The sequence below is a fragment of the Rhinopithecus roxellana genome, chromosome 10 (assembly GCF_007565055.1).
Source record: "Rhinopithecus roxellana isolate Shanxi Qingling chromosome 10, ASM756505v1, whole genome shotgun sequence".
Classification (NCBI taxonomy): domain Eukaryota; kingdom Metazoa; phylum Chordata; class Mammalia; order Primates; family Cercopithecidae; genus Rhinopithecus; species Rhinopithecus roxellana.
Genome location: NC_044558.1, coordinates 88,658,389 through 88,683,602, shown reverse-complemented (window position 1 = coordinate 88,683,602; position 25,214 = coordinate 88,658,389). Strand labels below are relative to the sequence as shown.

The 25,214-nt window shown below is 51.6% G+C and overlaps 1 protein-coding gene across 2 annotated transcripts in view; it reads right to left on the bottom strand.

Moving 5' to 3' along the window:
- Positions 1-25,214, bottom strand: part of TESC (tescalcin) — a 62,471-nt gene that overhangs the window by 13,162 nt on the left and 24,095 nt on the right. Inside the window, exons 2-3 of one of the 2 annotated variants that reach the window (XM_010380129.2) lie at positions 25,062-25,131; positions 5,696-5,776 (exon numbers count right to left, since the gene is read on the bottom strand). In XM_010380129.2, coding sequence (XP_010378431.1) covers positions 5,696-5,776; positions 25,062-25,131 — 151 coding nt within the window. The remainder of the gene's footprint in view (positions 1-5,695; positions 5,777-25,061; positions 25,132-25,214) is intronic. The other variant, XM_010380130.2, reaches the window with a different exon arrangement.

Sequence of the window (25,214 nt, the reverse complement as noted above, 5' to 3'; positions counted from 1 at the left end):
TGAGAGCCAGCGCCAAGGAAACCCAGACAGAGCACCTAGAACCAGCCCCACCTGCTCTTCACTCTATTTTTTAAATAAAAGGTTTTTTTTTTTTTTAGAGATGCGATCTCCCTATATTGCCCAGACTGGTCTTGAACCCTGGCCATATGCAATCCTACTGCCTCAGCCTCCTCAGCTGCTGGGATTACAGGCGCGTGCCACCATACCCAGCCCTCTGCTCCCATTTCTAAAATGAGCACCAGAATGAAGATCAGTGGACAGAAAACAGGGGCTACATCTAAATCTGCGGCCCAGCATGAGGGCAGGCCATTTTCTCTCCTTTTGCAAAGATGCCACCTTAACTTTCTAATTCTCCTGTAAGGAATGGAGTGTCCCTGGAGGTGGGGATGGGCTCAAAATACCCCTTCCCCAAGACCTGTTCCCAAAGAGTCTTAGGAACAAAGGCTGAGGCTGGTATTTCTTGAAAGGAAAATCCTGTTTCCAGCATCTCCTCTGAAATCCTCCTCCAGCTTCTTCTCAGCATTTACAGGATATGACGTGAAGCCCTTTTCCAATAGTTACAGGCTCCCAGCTGTAGCCCACGAAGTGTTTTGGGTGCAGGCCAGAGGAAACCCTTTTTAAAATCATCCCCTCCCTCGGTGACTTCTGGGCCAGCCTTAGTCACTGGCACCTCCCTTTCTCCACACCAGGTTTCTCTAAAGAGCAGCTGGAGGCTGAGGTCCGGGGACCCATGGGGAGGCTCTCACCGCCCCATACCTGGCCACCGCCCTCCGCTTCTGGCTCGGCCCGGATCCCTGGCCATCTTTCCGTGGAGCTCCATCAGGCAGGCACAATGACAGCTGCTCTCAGCTCCAGACCTGAAGTCTCCTGGATGCCCCCCACATCCCCACACCCAACCCACCCCCAGGTTCACACCTCTAGTCAGTCCCCTGGGAACCTTCCTTTTCTCTCCTGGCCCCTGCAGCTGCCTGGCCCAGCCCCCACCTTCCCGTGCACTCCAAGTGCAGCCGGAATGAGCTTTGCAAAATGCAAATCGGAGCCTGTCGCTCCCCCGCTCAGCACCCTCCTGGGGCCTCCCCCGTCCTCCTGGTAATCCCCAGTCCCACCTGGACTCCCAGGCCTGCAGGGTGGTCTCAGCCACCCACACCAGCGCAGACCTCACCGCCCCTTTCTGCCTAGCTCCCTCCTCAGGGTCCCCACAGGCCTGTCCCACCTGGAGTCGCCCTGAGATGTGAGATGTGGCCACTTGTTTCAACGTCCACCTTCTGAACACTCAATATTCCCCAATGACTGACGTCCCTGCCCCCCTCCTTCAGGGAGCGCCACGCCTATGCCAGTCCTTCCATGACTCTGTCCTAAATCAGACCCTCAAAGGAGGAGGAGGCTACTGCCTCCATCTGCCTGTCCCTACGTCTGACAGCGGCATGCCCAGTGCACCCTCTTGTCTTCTGAAAACAGAAAGGCGTCTGCCCTGGCCCTTTCCCCACACCCTGTCTGCTGGAGAGTGGCTATTCATGGAAAACAGCCTGGCAGGTACGTGAATTCCACCCCAAGAGCCCAAAACACAACTCCTGGGTCTGTCCAGGATCGTGAGGCCGACAGACCCGAGTTGAAATCCCAGTTCCTACAAGTGACAGCTGACAGCCAAATGACCTTGGGTCAAGTTTTTCTTTAAGGAATAAGAGCCTGGAAACCATCATTCTTAGCAAACTATCACAAGAACAGAAAACCAAACACCGCATGTTCTCACTCATAGGTGGGAACTGAACAATGAGATCACTTGGACTCGGGAAGGGGAACATCACACACTGGGGCCTATCATGGGTGGGGAGGGGGGAGGGACTGCATTGGGGAGTTATACATGATATAAATGATGAATTGATGGGTGCTGACGAGTTGATGGGTGCAGCACACCAACATGGCACAACTATACATATGTAACAAACCTGCACGTTATGCACATGTACCCTAGAACTTAAAGTATAATAAAAATAAATAAATAAATAAATAAATAAATAAAAAGGAATAAGAGCATACACTAAAATGCGTAGGTCTTGTGTTTGGACAAACATGCCCTTGTGAAATCCACCTCTCATCCACCCCAGAAGTTCCTTCTTCCAGCTTTACAACTGGCCAGAGTTGCACCCAAGCCTTCTGAAAACAAGCCTTGCGCAGACACACACTCCCTACACGTGGACACATGCTCCCTCTCGCGTGTGCACGCGTACAAACACACACACACACACACACACACGCATGCACAGGCGCCCCCTGGGCTCTGGTCCCCTGTATCATCTTCCTGTCAGTGCCTCCAACTCTAGGTCCCGTCAGGGGCCACGCCTCCCACCCTGATGCCTGCTTTGGCTCATTTGGGGACTGGCCTAAGACGCACCGCCCACCTCTGAGTCCTTTCTCTGAGAACCAGGATTTAAAGGGAGATGGTGCACTGGATTCCACCTTGTCTTTGCCACCGACTGTGCAACTTCACACACTTCACAGTCACTTAAGCTCCACAGGCCCCTTCTCTTTGGCAAACATGGCAACTGGCCGTGAAGATTCTTGCGGTACCAGGTCTCTCACTCCAACTCCTGATCCAACCCTTCCTCCTCATCTATAACCTCCCAGCAGGCTCAGAGCTGCCCCCTGTGCCCCAGATCCTCAGGGCAGCCCTGACCCAAGCCCGGGACCACGATTCACTCCTCCCTGGCCTCCACCTCCCATTCCCACCCTACAACCAACCAGCAGCCACAGCGACCTCTGCGAAGTGCAAACCTGGCTCACCCACCCCCCTACACCCTCACCTCAAAGTCCATCAGTGCCCCCATCTCAGCTCCTGAAGACCCCTGTTGCTGGTCCACAGAGGCTGCCCAATGCAGCCTGTCCTCCCCACACCACACTGGCTTCTCTGTGATCCAGCTAGGTCTGCCTCTCAGCTCCCCAAGCTCCCTGTGCCACAGGGCCTTTGCACACACAGTTCCCATCGCCTGGAACCTTCTCTCCCTGCTTTTCCGGTTTAACTCTTGGTCACTCTCTCGCCAGGCCTTGCCTCATGGGCCACAGAGGAAGGCCCCTGCATCTCCAGGGGCAGCTGAAGGACCTCTCCCGGTGAGCAGCACCCCCAGTTTCCAGCGGGACTCAGGGAGGCTCAGCACCTTGCCCAGGGTCCCACATCCCTGGCAGAACCAGGGTGAGTGATTCATCCCTGCATAGCTCAAAACCCATCAAGGAAGCCCCATGGTCTCATCACCACACCACACCTGTTCCTGTCCTTCCTCTTTCCGCCCATCCTCCACTTCCCAACCATCTTTGCAGACATGGGGACATTGGGGCAAATAGGCTGGCTGGCCTCAGTGTGTCTGCCACAGGCCCCAGCAGCATGGGGAGAGTATACCCACCCCTTCATCCCCCCGCAGAGTCCCAGACACCTCCAGGCTCCATCCCGGGCACCCAGGTCTTTCACCTTAAACAATATTGGACACTGGGGCATGAGCTCTGGCCTGTGCCTCAGCTCTGGGACACTGGCCAGGGTGCACACCTCTTTGTAAGCCACGGCGATGAACATACGAATAGCTAACCTCGCACTTCACCACACATCCCCCCACTCCCCCTCACAGCAACCCTGCTAAGCAAGTGGTATGATTATCTCCACTTTATTTTATTTTGAGACAGAGTCTCATTTCGTTGCCCAGGCTAGAGTGCAGTGGTGTGATCTCGGCTCACTGCAACCTCCACCTCCCGAGTTCAAGGGATTCTCCTGCCTCAGCCTCCCGAGTAGTTCGGATTACAGGTGTATGCCGTCACACCTGGCTAATTTTTTGTATTTTTAGTAGAGACGAGGTTTCACCATGTTGACCTGGCTGGTCTTGAACTCCTGACCTCAAGTGATCTGCCAGGCTTGGCCTCCCAAAGTGCTGGGATTACAGGTGTGAGCTGCCGCACCCGGCCAATTATCTCCATTTTAGAGATGGTGAAACTGAGGTATCCTCCCTGATGGCCCCCCAAATCCCTGTGTCCTGGTAGTCACGTCCCTGTGCTGTCCCATCAAGAGGGGGGTGACCTAGTGACTCACTTCTAACGAAGAGACAGAGCAGGAGGAATGGGGTGTCCGTTACAAAAAGATAGTGGGATGTCTGGCTGGGCGCGGTGGCTCAAGCCTGTAATCCCAGCACTTTGGGAGGCCGAGACGGGCGGATCACGAGGTCAGGAGATCGAGACCATCCTGGCTAACCCCGTGAAATCCCATCTCTACTAAAAAATACAAAAAACTAGCCGGGCGAGGTGGCGGGCGCCTGTAGTCCCAGCTACTCGGGAGGCTGAGGCAGGAGAATGGCGGGAACCCGGGAGGCGGAGCTTGCGTGAGCCGGGATCACACCACTGCACTCCAGCCTGGGCGACAGAGCAAGACTCCGTCTCAAAAAAAAAAAAAAAAAGATAGTGGGATGTCCTGCTGTTTCATTCAGACAGCTGGCTCTGGAGGAAGCAAGCTGCCATGCTGTGGGCAGCTCTGTGAAGGGCGCAGGAGATGCCTCCAGCCAGCAGCCACAAGGCTGAATCTGGAAACAGAGCCTCCCTGGTTGAGCCATGAGGCGAGAGACCTCAGTCCCAGCTAATGCCTTGGCTGAAGCTAATGAGGTTTTGAGACCCCCAGCTAATGTGCACCCAGGTTCCTTTCCTCACCCAAAGAAATGGTGAGATAATAAATGCTTTCCAGGTTTTCTTTCTTTCTTTCTTTTTTTTTTTTCTGAGATGGAGTCTCATTGACTCTTGCCCAGGCTAGACAGTGCAGTGGCACAATCTCGGCTCACTGCAACCTCTGTCTCCCGGGTTCAAGAGATTCTCCTGCCTCAGCCTCCTGAGTAGCTGGGATTACAGACGTGCACCACCACACCCAACTAATTTTTGTATTTTTAGCAGAGACAGGGTTTCACCATGTTGGCCAGGCTGGTCTTGAACTCCTGACTTCAGGTGATCTGCCCACTTCGGCCTCCCAAAGTGCTGGGATTACAGGCGTGAGCCACCGCGTCCTGCTAATTCTTTTATTTTTAGTAGAAACAGGGTTTCACCATGTTGGCCAGGCTGGTCTTGAACTCCTGACCTCAGGTGATCTGCCCACCTTGGCCTCCCAAAGTGCTGGAATTACAGGCGTGAGCCACCATGCCCAGCCTTGAATTTTCTTTTTTGAAAAGTCTTCCTCAACAGTTGTCTTAGAATGTTTCTAAGAGAATTATTCTTTTTTAATTGTTTTCATTTTATTTTATTTTTTTTAGAAGCAGGGCCTCACTCTGTTGCCCTGGCTGGAGAACACTGGTGCAATCACAGCTCACTACAACCTCGAACTCTGGCCTCAAGTATCCTCCCGCCTCAGCCTCTCCAGTAGCAGAGACTATAGGTATGCACGACCATGCCTGGCTATTGTTTTAATCTACGAAGTTTTGGGGTAATTTGTTACCCAGCCAGAGATAATGAATACAGAGGCCTAGAGAACTTGAGTGAGCTGCCCAGTCGCCCAGCTATGAATCCAGAATGGTCCAACCCCAAACCTGTGCTTATAACCCCTACCCAGTTCGGTCCCCTCTTCTCAGCTCAAAGGGCCATCATCATCAGCTCAAAGGGCCATTCTGGGCAATGAGTACCACGAGATGTCACACAACACAAAGGTGCCTGCCACTGGGCTGGTTCAGGGGAAAACGCCCACCTGTTGTCGAAGAAGGCACGAACAATTTTGGATCGGATGGGGTTGAGCTCCAGGTCCGGGACATTGTTGAAGTTCTCCTTGCTGGTTTCCAAGAAGAGACACCGGGAAGAGAGTAGGAAAAGACAGCAGATGTCAGCTGGCATTTTCATCCTGTATCAAGCTGTATTTTGGATCTCCAACAGGCCCCACGAGAATAGTTCAGAGTTAGGAGACAGAACTGGAATACGCTTCACTTATCTGCCCCTTCCTCTAACCTTTAGACTGGGCAAAGGCAGGGAGGATTTGGAGGCTCAAGATACTTCTCTTTTTTGAGATCGAGTCTCACTGTCACCCAGGCTGGAGTGCAGTGGTGCGATCACAGCTCGCTGCAGCCTCGATCTACTGAGCTCAAGCAATCCTCTTGCCTCAGCCTCCCAAGCAGCTAGGACCACAGGTGCATGCCACCACGCCTAGCTAATTTTTAAAATTTTTTGTAGAGACAAGGGGTTGACATGTTGCCCCGGCTGGTCTTGAACTCCTGGGTTCAAGTGATCCTCCTGCCTCAGCCTCCCAAAGCGCTGGGGTTACAGGTATGAGCCACTGGCCTGGCCTTGAGATACTTTTGAGAATCCAAGAGGTGGACTGGACATTCATCTCCAAAAAATGCAGAGATATGGGATTTGTGTCCATTCTGGGGATTCAGAGACTGCCTGAAACCTATCCTCAAATCCCCAGGTAAGTATTCAGAGCAGTGGGGTGCTGGCTTGGAGCTCTGCAAAACAGTCTGGCAGGTCCTCAAAGGTTAAACCTGGAGTTAACAGATGACCCAGCAATTCCACTCCTAGGGATATGCTCATGAGAAATAAAAACGTGTGCATGAATTTCACAGCAGCATTCCCCACCCACAAAGCAGAAACAGCCCAAACGTCTGTCGACTCATACATGGAGAAATACAATGTGGTCCACACAATGGAGTTTTTTGTTTGTTTTTTTGAGACGGAGTCTCGCTCTGTCGCCCAGGCTGGAGTGCAGTGGTGCAATCTTGGCTCACTGCAACCACAATGGAGTATTTTTTAGCCATAAAAAGGAACCAAGTACTGACACATGCTACAACACAAGTGAATCTAAAAAACATGGTGCTAAGCGAGGCCGGGCACAGTGGCTCACACCTGTAATCTCAGCACTGTGGGAGGCCGAGGCAGGCGGATCACTTGAGGTCAGAAGTTTGAAACCAGCCTGGCCAACGTGGTGAAACCCTATCTCTACTAAAAATACAAAAATTAGCCGAGTGTGGTGCGCATGTCTGTAATCCCAGCTACTTGGGAGGCTGAGGCACAAGAGTTGCTTGAATCCGGGAGGCAGAGGTTGCAGTGAGCCAAGATCTCACCATTGCACGATAGCCTGGTAGACTGTAGTCTCCAAAAACTTCTGAGTTTTGAGACTCTATCTCAAAATACAAACAAACAAACAAACAAAACCTTATGCTAAGTGAAAGAAGCCAGTTACAAATGGCCACATATTACATAATTACATTTACATGAACTATCTGGAATAGGTAAATACACAGCGGTAGAAAGCAGATTGGTGGTGGTCAGGGGGTTGGAGACCTGGCCCTGGTTCCCTCTGTGTCCCTGGTATGGCCTCCTGTCCCTCCCACCCAGGCCTTTTGGCTGGCCTCACTCATGGACTCTGGCCAAACTCAGGGCCAGCTGAGGGTACAGCTTTCTTTTGGGAGTGATGAAAATGTTCTAATATCGACTGTAGTTCTGGATGCGGACAGAACTCTGTACATACGAATGTCACTGAATTGCACGTTTTAATGGTTGAGTTGTATTACGTGAATTACATTTCAGTAAAGCTGTTAAAAAAAAAAAAAAAAAAAAGCCAGCCAGCCAGGCGTGATGGCATATGCCTGTAGTCCCAGCTAGCAATCAATGCGGGAGGCTGAGGGAAGAGGACTGTGTGAGCCCAGGAGTTCACGGTTACAGTGAGCTACGATGGTGCCACTGCACTGCAGCCTGAGTGATACAGTGAGGCTTCAATCTCTTTAAAAAAAAAAAAAAGGAGCAAAAAAAGCTTGGTTTGGGACAGGGGAGCGTGAATTTCACAGGAGGACACCCTGAGGCTGGCACAGGTATTGCTGAGTCCTAGAGGCTGCAGGTTTGCAGGCAGGGGCGTCAGTCACTCCCTCACCTGCCTGCCCTCCTCCCCTGCCCTTCACAGAAGGCCTTCCTGGGTTCTCTGAATGTGCTTCCTGCTCACCTTTTCCTTCTGCTCCATGGGCCTCCACAGGCGGCGTCTTGGGAAGGACCCAGCGCACAGGCTGGTGCCTAGGGAAAAAGGGATCAGGCCCAGGTGGGGAAGGTGGAGGGAATCAGCCCACTGAAAATGAGGACCTCCGGGTGGGAAGAGATGGTGGGACAGTCATTGGAAGTGGGATTCAACACTAAGACAGACAGATGCTGGAGAGGAGGAGGCAAAACAGACACAGGGGATTCTACGCTGTTTGAGTTGGAAGATTCCATGAACGCCTCGCTGGCCCCTGTGCTGCCCCACCTTACGCACTGGAGGGGTGGGGATGGAGGCATGAAGAGGCACAGCAGGACCTGGTCCTGGGTCCCTCTGTGTCCCCGGCATGGCCTCCTGTCCCTCCCACCCAGGCCTTTCGGCTGGGCTCACTCATGGCCTCTGGCCAAACTCAGGAGCCGCGTCAGGGCAGACTCATGTTTTAGATTCCCAGGAACCCACTTCCAAAGAAGGAGGCAGACTCGGGACAGCTGGCCCGGAGAGATGGGATGTTATTTGGCCATGAAAAAAATAAGATTATTTTTGGCCATAAAAAGGAACAATGTTTTTTGTTTTGGTTTTTTGAGATGGAGTCTAACTCTGTTGCCCAGGCTGGAGCACAGTGGCATGATCTTGGCTCACTGCAACCTCCACCTCCCATGTTCAAGCAATTCTCCTGCCTCAGCCTCCCAAGTAGCTGGGATTACAGACGTATGCTACCACGCCCAGCTAACTTTTGTATTTTTAATAGAGATGGGGTTTCACTAGTTGGCCAGGCTGGTCTCAAACTCCTGACCTCAGGTAATCCACCTGTCTCAGCCTCCCAAAGTGCTAGGATTACAGGTTTGAGCCACTGCACCTGTCCAGGAACGAGATTCTCATCCATGCCACAGCACGGATGTACCTGGAAGACATGATGCTCAGTGGAAGAAGCCAGACACAAATGGCCCCTTGGTGTATGATGCCATTTCTAGGAAATATCCAGAAAAGACAAATAGAGGGAGACAAAGTGGAGAGATGTGGTTTCCAGGGGCTAGGGACGGGGTGATGGCTAACCGCTGCGGAGCTTCCTTCTGAGGTGCTCTAAAATGGACTGTACATTTTCAATGGGCGAATTTTATAATATGTGAATTACATCTCTATAAAGCTGTTAACATTTTCTAATAAGTCTTTAAAAAAACAAAAAAGAACCACGGTGCTACTGCAGTATGACTCCATTTATGTAAAGAACAAAAAGTGACAACACGAACCTCTGCAGCTAGAAGTCAGGGTGATGAACGGCCTCGGAGTTGGGGGTGATCGAGAGGGAACATGGGGGCCTTTTGGGGGCCGGGAACATTCTGTTGCATGTTCCGTCTGTGAAAGTCCCTCTGTGTGTGACACATGCTTTTCTCTATGCAGGTCACACCCTCACTGCTGGCAGATAGCTCGATGCTCTGCCCTTTTCCTCATTAGTGGGAGGCGACCACGGGAGGGGACAGAATAGAGAGACCAGAGCCCTGAATGAGTCAAGGTTATCAAGGTTACCAGGAGAGATGATCACATTCTACAAAATCACGATCGGATGACAATGACAGCTACAGCTCACAAACGTGCAAGCGACTTGGCCGGAGCCATCTCGTTTCCCAGCGACCCCACAAGGGTTCCTATTATCCCGACGCTTCAGGCTCAGCACAGACAGGTTTGGCGACCTGCCCCAGCTCACCCAGTGGGGGCGTGGAAGAGTCAGCTTGGAAGCTAGGTAGAGTACAGCCATGCTCTCACCAGATCCCCTGCTGTCCCACTCTCCCTGGCCATCCAAACAGAATCCACTTTCCAAGGCCCAGATTCCCTGACTGAGAAAGGGACCACATGGAGCTCCAGAGGGAATCTGGGAGAACAGAGAAGCCACTGGCTGCTATGCTGCTAGCCAAACCCTCTCTGGCTTTCACTGGCTGTTGCTAATCCTTCCTCAGTCTGTTTTCTCGGCTGTGAAGAGGGCACACTGATACTGACTGGGGGTGAAGGGCACAGCCTCTGGAATCACACTTGGGTTCTACCCTGCTCTGCTACCTGGGTCAAACGGCGTTGCCTCTCTCAGTCTCCGTCTGCTCCTTTGCGAACAGGAACCTCACAGGATTTCTGTACAGCTTAGAGGAGATAAAGTCTGCAACATGCTCAGCACGGTGTCTGGTGAACTGGGAGGGCACCACAGATGGCAGCTTGCGGGATGGGGACCCTGTGGTTTCCACAGCACCCTGTCCTCAATGCCTTGCACAGCTGGGCTTAGCAAGGTGATCAATAAATGGTTTGCTGAGCAAATAATGAAGCGAATAATAAGAAGCTTCCCTCTTTGTCTGGTCCATCCTGAGGCACTGCCCTTCCCCAGGTGCCTTCCCCAGGGCCCAGGTGTCCAGACCCTGGAAGGAGAGCAGACCCCAATGACCCAGGAGAGAGGAAGGAGATGTGGGGGAGAAACCACCTAGAGGAGCCTGACCCATGTGCCTGGAGAAGAAATTAACTCAACACAAGAGGCCTGTCCCCAACCAGCAGCAATAAGACATGCCTCACCTGCTGGGAATTGAGCTGGGGACACAGTGTTGTCCCCAGGTGCTGGCTTCACAACTCCCAGCAGGTGTGTAAATGGCTCTGAAGCCCACTGCCTCTGCTCTCTCTCTCCATAGGCACCTGCTACGCCCACACCTGACTCTCACCTCCCCCCTCACCACGGGTGCCTGACTCTTGGAGCCTCAGTTTCCTCATCTGTGAGATGGGTGCACGCCTATTCCTTCCCATATCAAAGGGGATGGTTCAGGGTCAAACACGAGGTGGGGAGAGGGGTGCTGGCCCAGGCTCTGCCCCTTACCAGGCACATGATCTTGAGTAATCACAGCACATCTCCAAGCCGTGATCTCTCACCTGTAAAATGGGGATTGTAGGAATATCCAGGTAACATGATGGGGCTAATTAGATGATCAAATGAGATAAAGCCACATAAGATGCTGAGCAGACTACCTGACACAGGGTAAACTCTTACTTTTAAAACAATAACAGTAATAACGGCAGCAGCAGCAGCAGCAACAGTAATCGCTGCAGCAGTATTAATAGTAATAATAATAATAATGTAACAGCAGCTAACCTATATACCCTCAGAATGGAAGGAACTATTCTAAGAGCTTTACATTATTACACAGGGCTCACAACAACCCTGTAAAGTAGGTACTTATGCCCACTTTATTTTCTTAACTTTTTTTATTTTTTGAGACAGAGTCTCACTCTGCCACCCAGGCTGGAGCGCAGTGGCGTGATCTCTGCTCACTGCAACCTCTGCCTCCTGGGTTCAAGTGATTTTTGTGCCTCAGTCACCTGAGTAGCTGGGATTACAGGTGTATGCCACCATGCCCAGCTAATTTTTGTATTTTTAGTAGAGACGGCGTTTCACCATGTTGGCCAGGCTGGTTTCGAACTCCTGACCTCAGGTGATTTGCCCTCCTCATCCTCCCAAAGTGCTGGGATTACAAGTGTGAGCCACTGCGCCCGGCCTGTGCCCATTTTAAAGATGAGGAAACTGAGGCAGAGAGATGAAGCCACTTCTCATTGTTAAGAATGAAGCTGGTGGACCCAGGCAGTGGCATGGTGGTGCCTGGCCTTCAGGGACTTTCCCTAAAACCTGTCAATGTCCCCTTTCAACAAGGAAAGCGCCGGCCTTGAGTCCAGCACTTAGGACACACTAACCTTTTCATTCCATCAGTTTCATGCTCCATCAATACTCGTGTCAGTTTTGTTTTCCTTCCTCCCCAGGTTCCCACCGGGCTGGATGAACCGGCTTGGCTAAAGGTGTCTCAGCCCAGGCTGCAGCCATGGGAACGGGCTCTGCCTCACCTCAGAGCCCAGGGCTGACGGCAGGTCACTGCCCTCAGCTGGAGCTGACTCTCAGTGGCCAGTGGTGCTGCCCCAGTGACCATCAAGGTAGCGGGGATTGCCCATGAGGGCTCCAGGGCCACACACCTTCCAGGCCTCCTGCAGGAGAGCGTGACCCCTGGGGGCTTCAGAATGTCCCCCTGGAGTCCTGAAGGGCTCTCGCGATGTCAAGCTGTGCTAAGCGCTGCAACACTTAATCATCCCACATAATCATGAGTGGCAACAATGATGATCCTGTTCTACAGACCAGAACACAAGGCCTAGGGAGACAAAGACACTATGCCCCGGTCACACAACTAGAGTTGGTGTGGGACTCCAGCTCTGTCTCCAGGCTGGCTCGAACCATCTTGCGCTTCCTCACTCTCACCACTTCCTTCCTTCTGGTTGTGCATTTTCACCTTAAAGAGAGAAAGAGCGAGAATGCTCTTCCTTCGGCATCTGTTCTCACCCAGCACCCAGTCGGCAGCCCGAGAGGCCCCATCTGGGACCCAGGAAGCGGGCAGGACAAGCGTCAGGCCGACAAGAAGGGAAGGACCAGACTCAAAAAACCACCGAGGACTGTGCCGGGCTCTTCCTCAAGCCTCGTGCTGTGGGTTGGTTTCCGGCAGCTTTTGGGGCCCAGCTCACTTGCAAAGTTCTCTCTACAGGTATTGAGCATGGCGTTCCCCAACTCCTGCCAACCACCGCAAGGCTAACCGACCTCCAAGGTGAGGGTGCAGCCAGGCCCCAGATTCTCAGGCTGGAACTTCCACCATTCCAGGGCTCCCCACACTGAGGGAGGCCACTTGGGTCTTTCCTCTGCAGGGCTGCCTGCCCAATGCCCCTCTGAGTTCCCCTTCCTGCACTCACTGTTCAGCATTTGACGTTCCCCACAGTGGGAAAGCTGAGACCCCATGGGGACTCCTGAAGGCAGAGACTGCGTGTCACTCAGCACGTGTCTTCCCAGTAGCCAAAATACTCAAAGTGTGGTTCCTGGGCCAGCAGCATCTGCATCACCTGGAGCTTATTAGAGATGCACCGTCTCTCGCTACCCCAGACCTACTGAATCAGAACCTGCATTAATACGGTGGTGCAATCATGGCTCACTGCAGCCTTGAATTCCCAGGCTCAAGTGATCCTCCCTCCTCGGCCTCCTGAGCAGCTGGGACTACAGGTGTGCACCACCACACCCAATTTATTTTTGGTAAAGACATCGTCTCACTATATTGCCCGGGCTAGTCCTGAACTCTTGGGTTCAAGTGATCCTCCTGCCTTGGCCTTCCAAAGTGCTGGGATTACAGAACCTGCATTTTGACGCAATCTCCCGGGCATTCACATGCACATGAATGCGTGAGACCTGCTGGCCTCTTAATCTCTCAATGTTTCAAAGCGCCTGGAATTGCCCCAATGTACCAGGCAATTCTCCTACCCACATTTCTGCACAGAAGATTCTGGCAAGAAAGGCCTGGTCCTTTTTGCTCCTAGCCAATGCCTCTTTCAAAAGCTGGACAACGTCGCCAAGACCATTCCCCCAGGCACACACCTTCTCATCCCTGTCCCTGCCCCATGTCAGTCCCCCACTTTCCCTGACACCTGGCGTTGACTTCTTACAGTGAGAGCAACTCGGCGACACGACAAGCATTCCTTCGAGGAGCCAGGCACTGTTCTAGGTGCTGGCTGCAGAGGCAAATCAGACAGACAGGATCCCTTATGGGGAATCTAGGAGAGCACAAAACAGATGGGAAATAGAGTATCTCAGGCAGTGATGAGTACTTTGCAGAGAAATTCAGCAGAGAAAGGAAAGGGGGCTGCAGGAGGCTGACACAAGTTTAAATGAGGTTGATCACAGAAAGGCCACAGGGAAAAAAGTGACATCTGAGCAGAGACCTGAAGGAGGGGAGGTTCTCGACTCCCATGTGTCCAGCTGGTGGGGAGGGTGCTACCAGCATCTAGTGGGTGGAGGCCAGGGATGCTGCTCAGCACCCCACAGTGCCCAGGACAACCCCAATGAAGAATCATCCAGACCCAGAGCCCAGGCTCAAAACTCCGGCTCTAGGGGAAAGCATTCTAGGAAGAAGGAACAGCATGAGCTGGAGCCCTGGGGTGGGGAACAGAAAGAATGTTCATGTAACTTGGGCAAAAACAACTGGGGAGATGTGTGTAGCAGGGACCTGCAGGACACTGAGAGGCCGGAGCGGTGGCTCTGACTCCCAATGGGTGAGACAGAACATCTTCAGCAGAGAAGAGACATTCTCACAGGACCCTCTCACATGGTACTGTGAGCCTGGATGGTGGACAGGCAGTGAAGACAGACACAGGGGGACCAGGGAGGAGGCCGCTGGGGTAGCCCAGGCAAGAGACCATGGCAGCTGGATGAGGGCAGGGGTTGGGGGAGCAGAGGAAGAAGGGGAGAGAAGTACAAATCCCAGGCTCGTTGGGAGGTAGAAATGGCAGTGTTTGCTGAGTAACTGCAAGCAGGGCTGAGAAAAAGAGAGGAATCAAAGGTGACCACTGCTGGCAACTGTGAGGCTGCCGTTCACCACAGAGGAACAGGGGACCTCTGGAAGGGATGAGGAGGTGCTTGCTTTGAAAGGGGCATGTTAAGCGGCATGCCTTTTGGATATGAAGTGGATGGGCAGTTGCTACGTGAGTCAGGAGTTCAGGGGAGAGGTCCTGGGAGGACATACAGATGTAGGAGCTGGCGGGGCACAGTGGCTCACACCTATAATTTCAGCACTTTGGGAGGCTGAGGTGAGTGGACTGCTTGAGCCCAGGAGTTCAAGACCAGCCTGGGCAACATGGCAAGACCCCATCTCTACAAAAAATTAGCCGGACATGGTGGTACATGCCTGTAAGTTCCAGCTACTCAGGAGGCTGAGGCAGGAGGATCGCTTGAGCCTGGGTGACTGACGCTGCAGTGAGCCAAGATCGAACTGCCGCACTTCAGCTTGGGCAACAGAGCAAAACAATAACAAAAATAGTAGGAGCTAACATACAGCTGGTGTTTCAGGCCACCGCTGTGCATTTTATTTCAAGGACAAAAAGAAGCCCAAGTCATCGCTAGGGCAAAGGCAGCCCTCTGTGATCTGCCCCAACTCTGATTCTCCTCATGTGCTGGGCCCTCTGCCCAGAGCTCCCCTCCCTCTTTTCTTCACACACTGGCTTCTTCTCTCCTTCCGGTCTCAGCTCACATGTGGCCTTCTCAGTGGCACCTTCCGTGACCACCTACCCCAAGGACCCTCTCTTCTCTAGGGTTCCAGGGGATGGCTGTCTGCCCCGTTTCCTTCCTTCAGTGTATTTTTCTTTTCTTTTTCTTTTATTTTTTTTTTTTGCCCAGGCTGGAATACAGTGGTGCGATTTCAGCTCACTGCAGCCTCCACCTCCTGGGTTCAAGAGATGCTCTTGCCTCAGCCTTCCAAGTAGCTGGGATGACAGGCACCTGCCACCATGAATGGCTTTTTTTTTTTTTTCCCCTTCTTCTTTTTTTTTGAGATAGAGTCTCGCTCTTTCGCCCAGGCTGGAGCGCAGTGGCACAATCCTGGCTCACTGCAAGCTCCACCTCCCAGGTTCACGCCATTCTCCTGCCTCAGCCTCAAGAGTAGCTGGGACTATAGGCGTCCACCACCCCGCCCGGCTAACTTTTTGTATTTTTAGTAGAGACGGAATTTCACCGTGTTAGCCAGGATGGTCTTGATCTCCTGACCTCGTGATCCGTCCGCCTCAGCCTCCCAAATTGCTGGGATTACAGGCGTGAACCACTGTGCCCGGCCTAATTTTTGTATTTTTAATAGAGACGGGATTTCACCATATTGACCAGGCTGGTCTGGAACTCCTGACCGCAAGTGATCTGCCCACCCCGGCCTCCCAAAGTGCTGGGATTACAGGCATGAGCCACTGTGCCCAGCCAACCTTTAGTATATTTCTCATTCTATAGCATGAACTGGCTGATGTGCTAGTTTTCTGTCTCTGATTATCCCTCACACACATAAGCATCAGAACAGAAGCACCCCAGGAGGGGAAGGGGGAGCCTCCTTTCTCAACCCCATGGGATCCTCAGCTCTAAAACCCATCACGGAATGCCCTGGACATTTGCAGGCTTGTAAGCAAGGACCATGTCAGTATCAATCATCCTGGGAAAAGAATCTCTATAAAGTTTTATATGCAAGTACACGCTAATAAAACTAAGACCATTGAGAAAGCTGCTTTTTGCCTCGGGAACGCCTCCGCACCTTTTCACACCCTTGTGGCTCTCCTCACGTCTGCCTGAACACTCTCACCTAAGCAGATGTGCGAGTCCAGCTGCCTCACGCCAGCTGTCTTTTCTGGGCATCTTTACAGCTACCGTAGCAGGTTTTCCTCTGTAAGTGAACGTGCATCTTCCTAGCTGAGGCTTTTAAAGGGAGGACTCGCTGCCTGTTGGAATATATTAAATTCTGATGGTGAAACAGCCTGTTGAGCTAGGTAGGGCCTTGGCAGCTTCCTTATGAGTATAGTATTTCTAAAAAAAAAGCTGTTGAGGCCAGGCATGGTTTCTCATGCCTGTAATCCTAGCACTTTGGAAGGCTGAGGCAGGAGTATTGCTTGAGCCAGGAGTCTGAGACCAGCATGGGCAACATAGCGAGACTCGCATCTCTACAAAAAAAAAATTTTTTTTTTAATTAGCTGGATGTGGTGGTGCACACCTGTGGTCCCAGCTACAGCTCAGGAGGCTGAGGCAGGATGATCGCTTGAGCACGGGAGTTGGAAGCTGCACTAAACCATGACTGCACCACTGCACCCCAGTCTGGATAACAGAACGAGACCTTGCCCCCATCCCCTCAAAATGTGGTCATATCATAGACAGGTTAAAAGCAAAGCAAAGTGACTGGGTTAAAAGGGGATTTAATTCTGGTGAAGGGCAACAACACTGCAGTGGTTTGAGGCTACACCTCTTGCATCAGCCAGCTTTGCTTTTGAAGTTAAAGAAGTTACTTCTTTACTGACGCTGAAGAAGTTAAAATTACACAGTAGGGCCTCAGTTGCTTAATCTGTAAAATGGGGACAATAATGTCAACCTCAGAGGGTTCCCGAGACCATGTAAGCACTGAGCCCAGTGCCTGGCACACGTCAGCACTCTAATGGCAGCTGGGCTCCCGTTTCTGCACACAACCCTGTGCTTTTTTTTCCTTTTTGAGACAGTCTCGCTTCATCACCTAGGCTGGAGTGCAGTGGCAAGACAAGTTACTGCAGCCTCAACCTCCCAGGCTCAAGCAATCCTCCCACCTCAGCCTCCCAAGTAGCTAGGACCACAGGTACGTGCCACCATGCTCAGCTCATTTTTAAATTTTTTTTTGTAGAGACAGAATCTCACTATGTTGCCCAGGCTAGTCCCGAACTCCTGGACTCAAGCAATCCTTCCACCTCGGCTTTCCAAAGTGCTGAGATTACAGGTGTGAGCTACCACACTGGGCCAACCCTGTGGGAACTTCAGCCAATGACAGAGCAGTGGTAAGAACACTGCTGAGGGGCCGGGCGCGGTGGCTCACACCTGTAATCCCAGCACTTTGGGAGGCCAAGGTGGGTGGATCACCTGAGGTCAGGAGTTCAAGACCAGCCTAGCCAACATGGTGAAACCTTGTCTCTACTAAAAATATAAAAATTAGCCAGGTGTGGTGGTGGGCGCCTGGAATCCCAGCTATTTGGGAGGCTGAAGAAGGACAATCGCTTGAATCTGGGAGTGGGAGGTTGCAGTGAGCCAAGATCGCGCCACAGCACTCCAGCCTGGTGACAGAGCAAGATTGTCTCGAAGAAAAAACCAAAAGGAACACCGCTGAAGGAAGGAAAACAGGACCTGGAGTTAGGACACTGCTGACGCCCCGCTGTCTGGGCTATCAGAACATGGGGCTGCACGTTGGTGGCATTTGGCACAAAGCATGGAGTTCCTTTTTTTCTCTTCCCTGTGTACGTCTGTGGTTGCATTTACCTCCGGAATTACTCCACATTCAACGGCTTGATGAATCTAAAAATATTTTTTCTAACGTGGCTTTATCTAATCACGCCTCCTAATGGCCTGCACCACTATGTCTGAAGTATTCCAAAGTGTCTATTTCTGGCATTGATAAGCCTGCCAGGGAGACATCAGGAAGTTAAAAATTGCTGTTTAAAACGTTTACCAGTTAAGGGGTCCAAAAAGAGAAAAGGTGCAAGGAGCCATTTCTGTATTTTCTTCATCACCTAAACTTCTGACCTGCTAACAGGTTTACCTGTGGAGGTCTCCTCTGCTAGAAGGAAAATTTCTGAGGACAGGGAAGAGTCCCCCACATGACAGGCAGTTAATGAATGTGTCAGAATTAGATAGTCATTCTTTCTTTCTTTTTTTTTTTTCTATTCAGGCATTTTGCCAAGAAGCCATAGAATTCAGTGCTTTGTGGTCTGGATGAATTCAGGTCTTGAGGATCCTGAAGCATATACAATTTGGGGGTGCCCTCTTTTAAAAAAGGAACAGAACAAAATAAATTGAGACAGAATCTCGCTCTGTCGCCCAGGCTGGGGTGCAGTGGCACGATCTCAGCTCATTGTGACCTCCCCCTCCCATGTTCAAGCAATTCTCCTGCTCCACCTCCTGAGTAGCTGGGATTACAAGTGCACACCACCATGCCCAACTGATTTTCGTATTTTTAGTAGACATGGGGTTTCACCATGTTGGCCAGGCTGGTCTGGAACTCCTGACCTCAAGTGATCCGCCAGCCTCAGCCTCCCAAAGTTTTGGGATTACAGAGTGAGCCACCATGCTCGGCCAACAACATGAATGTCTAAAAATCAAGTACTGGGCTCTATAAAGAACCCACATAAAAGTAAGGCCTTGAAGTGGGGCTTTCAATGCCACAAGATGAACCCTACCTAGATGTCCTGAGATGACTTCTGGAAAGAGATGGGACCAGGCCCAACACAGATAAGAAACGGTGGCTTAAAAATCAAATCAATTTTGGTCCATCAGTTGCCTCATGGGAGTTTGTAATGCTATATTCAATTTGTCAAGCTGCACAATTAGAAACCCAATTCTTCTTTAAACTTTTAAGTGCAACCTACAAATCTTATTCATCAGCATCTAAAGCCTGCGGTTCTGAATGATCACTTTTAAGGGGACTTTTGCATTCAAGGTCTTCACGAGCCTCCTGTGGGATCCTCATAAGCACGTGGGCCCTTTGCTGTCTGAGCGGGAGGGGGCAAAGATGGTGGCACCCTCTCCCCCATCACAGATTGTAGTGGGGTGCCAGGGGCCTTCACTAGGGAACCCCAATCAATGCCATTTTCATGTGGGGGGAATGTCCCCAGAAAGAAAAGGAACTTTGTCCATGCTCTGAAACCTCAGCACAGCCCAAGTCCTGCCGGACAGCTTCCAATATGTGCCAGGGATCTGAGAGGTTGAAGACCAGGCCTGGGGTCACTTAGAAAACCCCTGGCAGAGAGGGGACAGCACTGAGGACCAGTTCCCAAGCCAGGGCTGCTCAGGGGAAGATGGGCAGGAAAAGCCCAGGGGAACCTTGAAAAGCTACCCCATCTCCCTTCTCTCGGCCCTGGAGGATGGATTAGGATTAGGCAAAGCAGTTCTGGGAGGCTGGGAGGAGGCCCTTCCTGTAGGCCTGTTTGCATAAGAAGCTGTGGTCAGTCACCTCCTTCCTGCAGGCTGGGCCGGGGCTGTCACGGTGTGCAGCTGACGTGAACCTCAAAGCCGACTCTGAAGCTCTGAGACCAGGGCGGTGGTGACGGGAATTATAAACGCACCTCCCCCACCCCCAATAGCAGGGCAGGGAGACTGAGGTCCTCAGAGATCATTCGCAAAACAAGGCAATGCCCCGGCTTCCTACAGCAGGATGTTGGCACTGGGTTCAAATCCCAGCTCCTCCACTTATGAGCTGTGTGACCCACAGCCAGGTGCATGGCTTATCTCTCTAGCCTTACTTTCCCATCTGTAAAATGGGGAGAGTGAGCATCCCTACCTCTACCTCCTGTGGGGTTCTGTAGGACTGAAGTCAGCCTGGGCGACAGGGTAAGACCCCATCTCTACAAAAATACAAAAAATGAGCCAGGCATATGCTGGCGCACACCTGTAGTCCCAGCTACTCAGGAGGCTGAAGCAGAAGGAGCACTTGAGCCTGGGAGGTCAAGGCTGCAGTGAGCCGAGATTGCACCACTGCACGTCAGCCTGAGCAACAGAGCGAGACTCTGTCAAAAAATTTTTTAAAAAAAGATCGAAGTAACACTCCTGCTGTGTAGCACATAAAACAGGTTCAAATAATAAGAGCTTACATTTGGGAGCTGTTTCTATGTGCCAAGACCCCTGCTAAAGTCTTTCACCTGGATTACGTCAACCTAGTAAGGGAAGTACTATTAATGACAACAGGCCTCACGTAGGCCATGCTTTCTGTGCTGGAAAGAATTCTGTGAGTCATTACATTCACTCTTCATTCCTTTGTTCTTTCATTCATTCATTTATTCATCCCCTCCTTGTTCATTTAACTACTCTCACAGCACCTACTGTGTTACAGGCCCTGGACTCAACACTTTGGCCAAGGAAAAAGGCAATCAGTTCCTGCCCCCACCAAGAAGCCACAGTCTGCTGGGGTAAGGGGATGGGGGGCAATTATAATTCTGTGCTGTGAATGTTGGATGGAGCACCCCCAGGAGGAGGCTGTGGGGCTTCTGGGGGCAGGAGAGGTTCTTGGAGGATGTGGTCCACACTGAGGCCTCAGCAAAGCAGAAGCCAGCATCTACACACCTGCGTGAGTCCCACTTAAAGAACACGAAGATGACCTTGATGGCACTGGGGAGCCACAGAGGGCTGTTGAGCAGAGGCTGCTCACTGGCTCCTTTGAGTGACCCTGCCAGGCAGGCACACTGAGGGCTTGTGCAAGGGCGCTACATATGAGGTCCTGGGGAGGGGTGTGCAGGAGAGGGGCAAACAGGGTTTGGGGTGGCAAGGCAGGACCAACGGCTCACATTTCTAAGCTGAGCCTGGGCAGGTAAGGCCTGGGAGGTAGGAGCCCAGCGCCATCAGCAGAGAGAGGCTGCGCCAGCTCAGCTCCTGCAGGAGGAGAACGCTGCACCCACTGAACCATGGAAGACCTACTGTGTGCTGTCCACGGTGCCTGGCAAGGGGGGGGCACTTGTTACAAATGCAGAGTCTCAGGCCCCACCCCAGAACTGCAGAAGCAAAACGTGCATGGCAGCAAGATTCCCAGGTGAATCGAGCGCACTCAAGTTGGAAAACAATTGTAGGGAATGCCGTTTTAGTACGTCCCCTCATAAGCCTATGATGGGGTGCTAGGCAATGCATCAGGGGCTCAGTGCCTAGAACCTGAAAGTGGGAGGGGCCTCCAACGGCATCATATCCTCCTCCTCACACAGCACCTGGGCCCCCACCACACTCAGATTAGACCCTCAGGATGGGGCAGAATAATAACAGCCCCATTTGCCAAATGCCTGTGAACCCAGCTTAGAGCTAAATTGCCCTGCTTGCACCTGCTTTTTTTTTTCCCCTAAAGATGGGGTCTGTGTTGCCCAGGTTGGTCTTGAACTCCTGGACTCAAGCAATCCTCCAGCCTTGGCCTCCCAAAGGGCTGAGATTATAGATGTGAGTCACAGCGCCCGGCCCACTGCTCATTTTTAACGCTCAAATCAAATCCCAAGTGACCATGCTCACTTTCCAGATGAGGAGACCGGCTCAGAGCAGCGAAGTGACCAGCCCGAAGCCACAGAGCCAATAGCATGAAGGATTCTAATACAGCTGGACTCCGAAGCCTGGGTTTTTGCCTCTGCATCTCTATGCATGTAAAATATGAACCTAGAGTTCACCACTGAAGCTTGGATGGACCTAACATCAGATGCATAACAGTAAGCCCAAGGCGGTTTGTTTCAGGGCTGGGGGCTCCACTTGCTGGAAAACTGTCTTGAGGACAAAGGGGCTCTGCCTTCCCACATCCTCCACAGTGAGCTCCATAGTGGCTGCCTCTACCAGCGTAGGTACCAAGCACCTGGTGCAGAGCAGATGCTCACGAACTTTTTAAGAGACAGGGTCTCGCTCTGTTGCCCCGGCTGGAGTGCAGTGGCGCACTCAGAGCTCACTGCAGCCTTGAACTCCTGGGTTCAAGTGATCCTCCAGACTCAGCTACCCAAGTAGCCAGGACTACATGTGTGCATCACCACACCTGGCTAATTTTTAAACATTTAGTAGAGAAAGGGTCTTGCTATATTGCCCAGACTGCTCATGAACTTCTGAAGGAGCAAGCAAGGCATACCCTTGACACTCTATTTTCCAACATCCAGAGTCCATATGCGCCACTCTGTTAGACCTCAGTGCCTGGCCGACTTGTGTCACCCTACACACTCCTCAGCCTATGGCCCAAGGAGGTTTCACCTTGCCCTGACTGAAACCACCCACCCTCCATTCCTGCCCTTGGGGGATACTGAGCTGACCCCAGGCCCCAGGCCCCAGGCCCTTACTGCTCTGGGGGGAAACATTTGTATGTCTGGTCTTTGGCCACGGCGATTGGCTCAGACTCAGGTCTGTGACCCCATCAGGGCCAATGAGAAGCCAGGTTGACTATTCCGCTGGGCTCATGTTCTCTCCCCTCCACTGGGCTTGGTGGGCTAGATGTGTAATGAAGATATAAATCTTAATTGTCTTTAAGTCGGCCTTGGATGCAATCAAACTGAGACCAGAGGCCACAACAACCAAGAGACCGTCAGAATCTGAGCTCTTGAAATTGACTTAAGAATAAAATATACTGGATTAACAATACACCTGTGTTTAGACACACAAGGGAAAGTGGACATTTATATGTCCGTTTCCATAAAACCTAGGGGAAATTTAAGTGTGTTTACTAAGAAAGAAGCTTTCCCTGGAGTATCAAAAGGTTTGTTTCAAAGTTTCAACAAGCTGTAACCTCGAGACTCTGAATGCTTATTTTAGGAAACTACATCTGTTAGAAGTTTATGGTAGAAATTTGTTCAACTTGCCGGGCGCGGTGGCTCAAGCCTGTAATCCCAGCACTTTGGGAGGCCGAGACGAGCGGATCACGAGGTCAGGAGATCGAGACCATCCTGGCTAACACAGTGAAACTCTGTCTCTACTAAAAAATACAAAAAATGTGCCGGGCGAGGTGGCGGGCGCCTGTAGTCCCAGCTACTCTTGAGGCTGAGGCAGGAGAATGGCGTGAACCCGGGAGGTGGAGCTTGCAGTGAGCGGAGATCGCGCCACTGCACTCCAGCCTGGGCGACAGAGCAAGGCTCCGTCTCAAAAAAAAAAAAAGAAAGAAAACAAAGAAATTTATTCAACTTGAAGCTTCCTCATGAACTCTGTGTGACGATCAAGTCACTGGCAAGGACCTCTCACTAACCTAGCTGTAAGTAACTCAAGCAGCACTCGCTTGTAATCCCAGCCACCCAAGAGGCTAAGGCGGGAGGACTGCTTGAGCTCAGGAGTTCAAGACCACCCTGGGTAACATAGCAAGACCACGTCTCCAAAAAAAACAAAAACAAAAACAAAAAACAATTAACAGGTCTAGTGCAGTGGTACATGCCTATAGTGCCAACACTTTGGGAGGTAGAAATGGGAGGACTGCTTGAGGCCAGGAGTTTGAGACCAGCCTGGGCAACATAGTGAGACCCCCATCTCTACAAAAACTTTAAAAAATTGGCTGGTATGGTGGTGCATGCCTGTAGTCCCAGCACTTTGGGAGGCTAAGGCAGGAGGATCACCTGAGTCAAGGAGTTCAAGACTAGCCTGAGTAACATGGCGAGACCCTGCCTCTACGAAAATAAAAATAAATTAAAAAATTAACTGGGTGTGATGGCACATGCCTGTGGTCCCAGCTACTGGGGAGGCTGTGGCAGGAGGATCGCTTGGGCCCAGGAGATTGAGGCTACAGTGAGCTATGATTGCAACACTGCACTCCAGCCTGGGCAATGGAGCGAGACTGTGTCTCAAAAAAATTAAAAATACCCAAATAACAATAATTCAACCAGAATACAGTTTAAGGCATTCCTCATTCCTCTTCATTAAAAAGCAACCTCAAGGGTATCTAAAAGATTAACAAAATATAATGCAGAAGGTTGATTTTCCTTAACAGAAATTTGAGGCAGCCACCCCCATCTTGCCTGAGGCTGGAACTAACCCTAAAGAAGGGGAGCCAAGGCTGGGCGCGGTGGCTCAAGCCTGTAATCCCAGCACTTTGGGAGGCCGAGACGGGTGGATCACGAGGTCAGGAGATCGAGACCATCCTGGCTAACCCGGTGAAACCCTGTCTCTACTAAAAAAAATACAAAAAACTAGCCAGGCGAGGTGGCGGGCACCTGTAGTCCCAGCTACTCCGGAGGCTGAGGCAGGAGAATGGTGTAAACCCGGAAGGCGGAGCTTGCAGTGAGCCGAGATCTGGCCACTGCACTCCAGCCTGGGCGACAGAGCGAGACTCCGTCTCAAAAAAAAAAAAAAAAAAGAAAGAAGGGGAGCCAAAAGACAGAGGTCCTGATGACAGCCCAAGCCCCTAAGTTGGGCTCTACCACAACTGATTCATCTTTGTGTGCCTGGCAGTTGGCAGGATCCTGGGATCTAACAGGTCCTTCATATGTGTCTGAGATTCCAAGCACATTCCATCCAAGGAAGTCAGGGTGAGGCAAGGGGTGGCTGAAGAGCCCTTCTTCGCTTCCACGCTAGTTATAATTTATAATTGTGTGATCCTCACAGAAACAGACGTGGTTCTTTCCTTACTGTTTAGGAACATCTTGTCTTGGAAGAGACCAGAAGCATTAAAACAACTACAGTTGGTTGGGCACAGTGGCTCATGTCTGAAATCCCAGCACTTTGGGAGGCCAAGGCGGGTGGATCATGAGGTCAGGAGATTGAGACCATCCTAACACGGTGAAACCCTATCTCTACTAAAAATACAAAAAAATTAGCCAGGTATGGTGGCAGGCGCCTGTAGTCCCAGCTACAGGAGACTGAGGCAGGAGAATGGCGTGAACCCAGGAGGCAGAGCTTGCAGTGAGCCGAGATGGCGCCTCTGCACTCCAGCCTGGGCGACAGAGCGAGACTCCGTCTCCAAAAAGAAAGAAAGAAAGAAACAAACCAAAAACTACCACCCTCCCCCCTCCTCCCGCCACTCAGCACTCAAGGAAAGAAACAGGACAAGAAATTTGCAAGGGCATGGCCCCACCCAGCACCCAAACCCACTGCCGACCTTACCGAATGGTAGGCTGGTCTCCACTCAGCTGCTTAAATCTCCGATGGAGCTGCTCGATCTGATCTGATGAGACTGAGAAGTGGGGAAAGAGAGAAAAACAAGACAGAAGAAAACATCACTGACTGTCAGAGGGAGGCTGCAGGTATTCTTCTGCC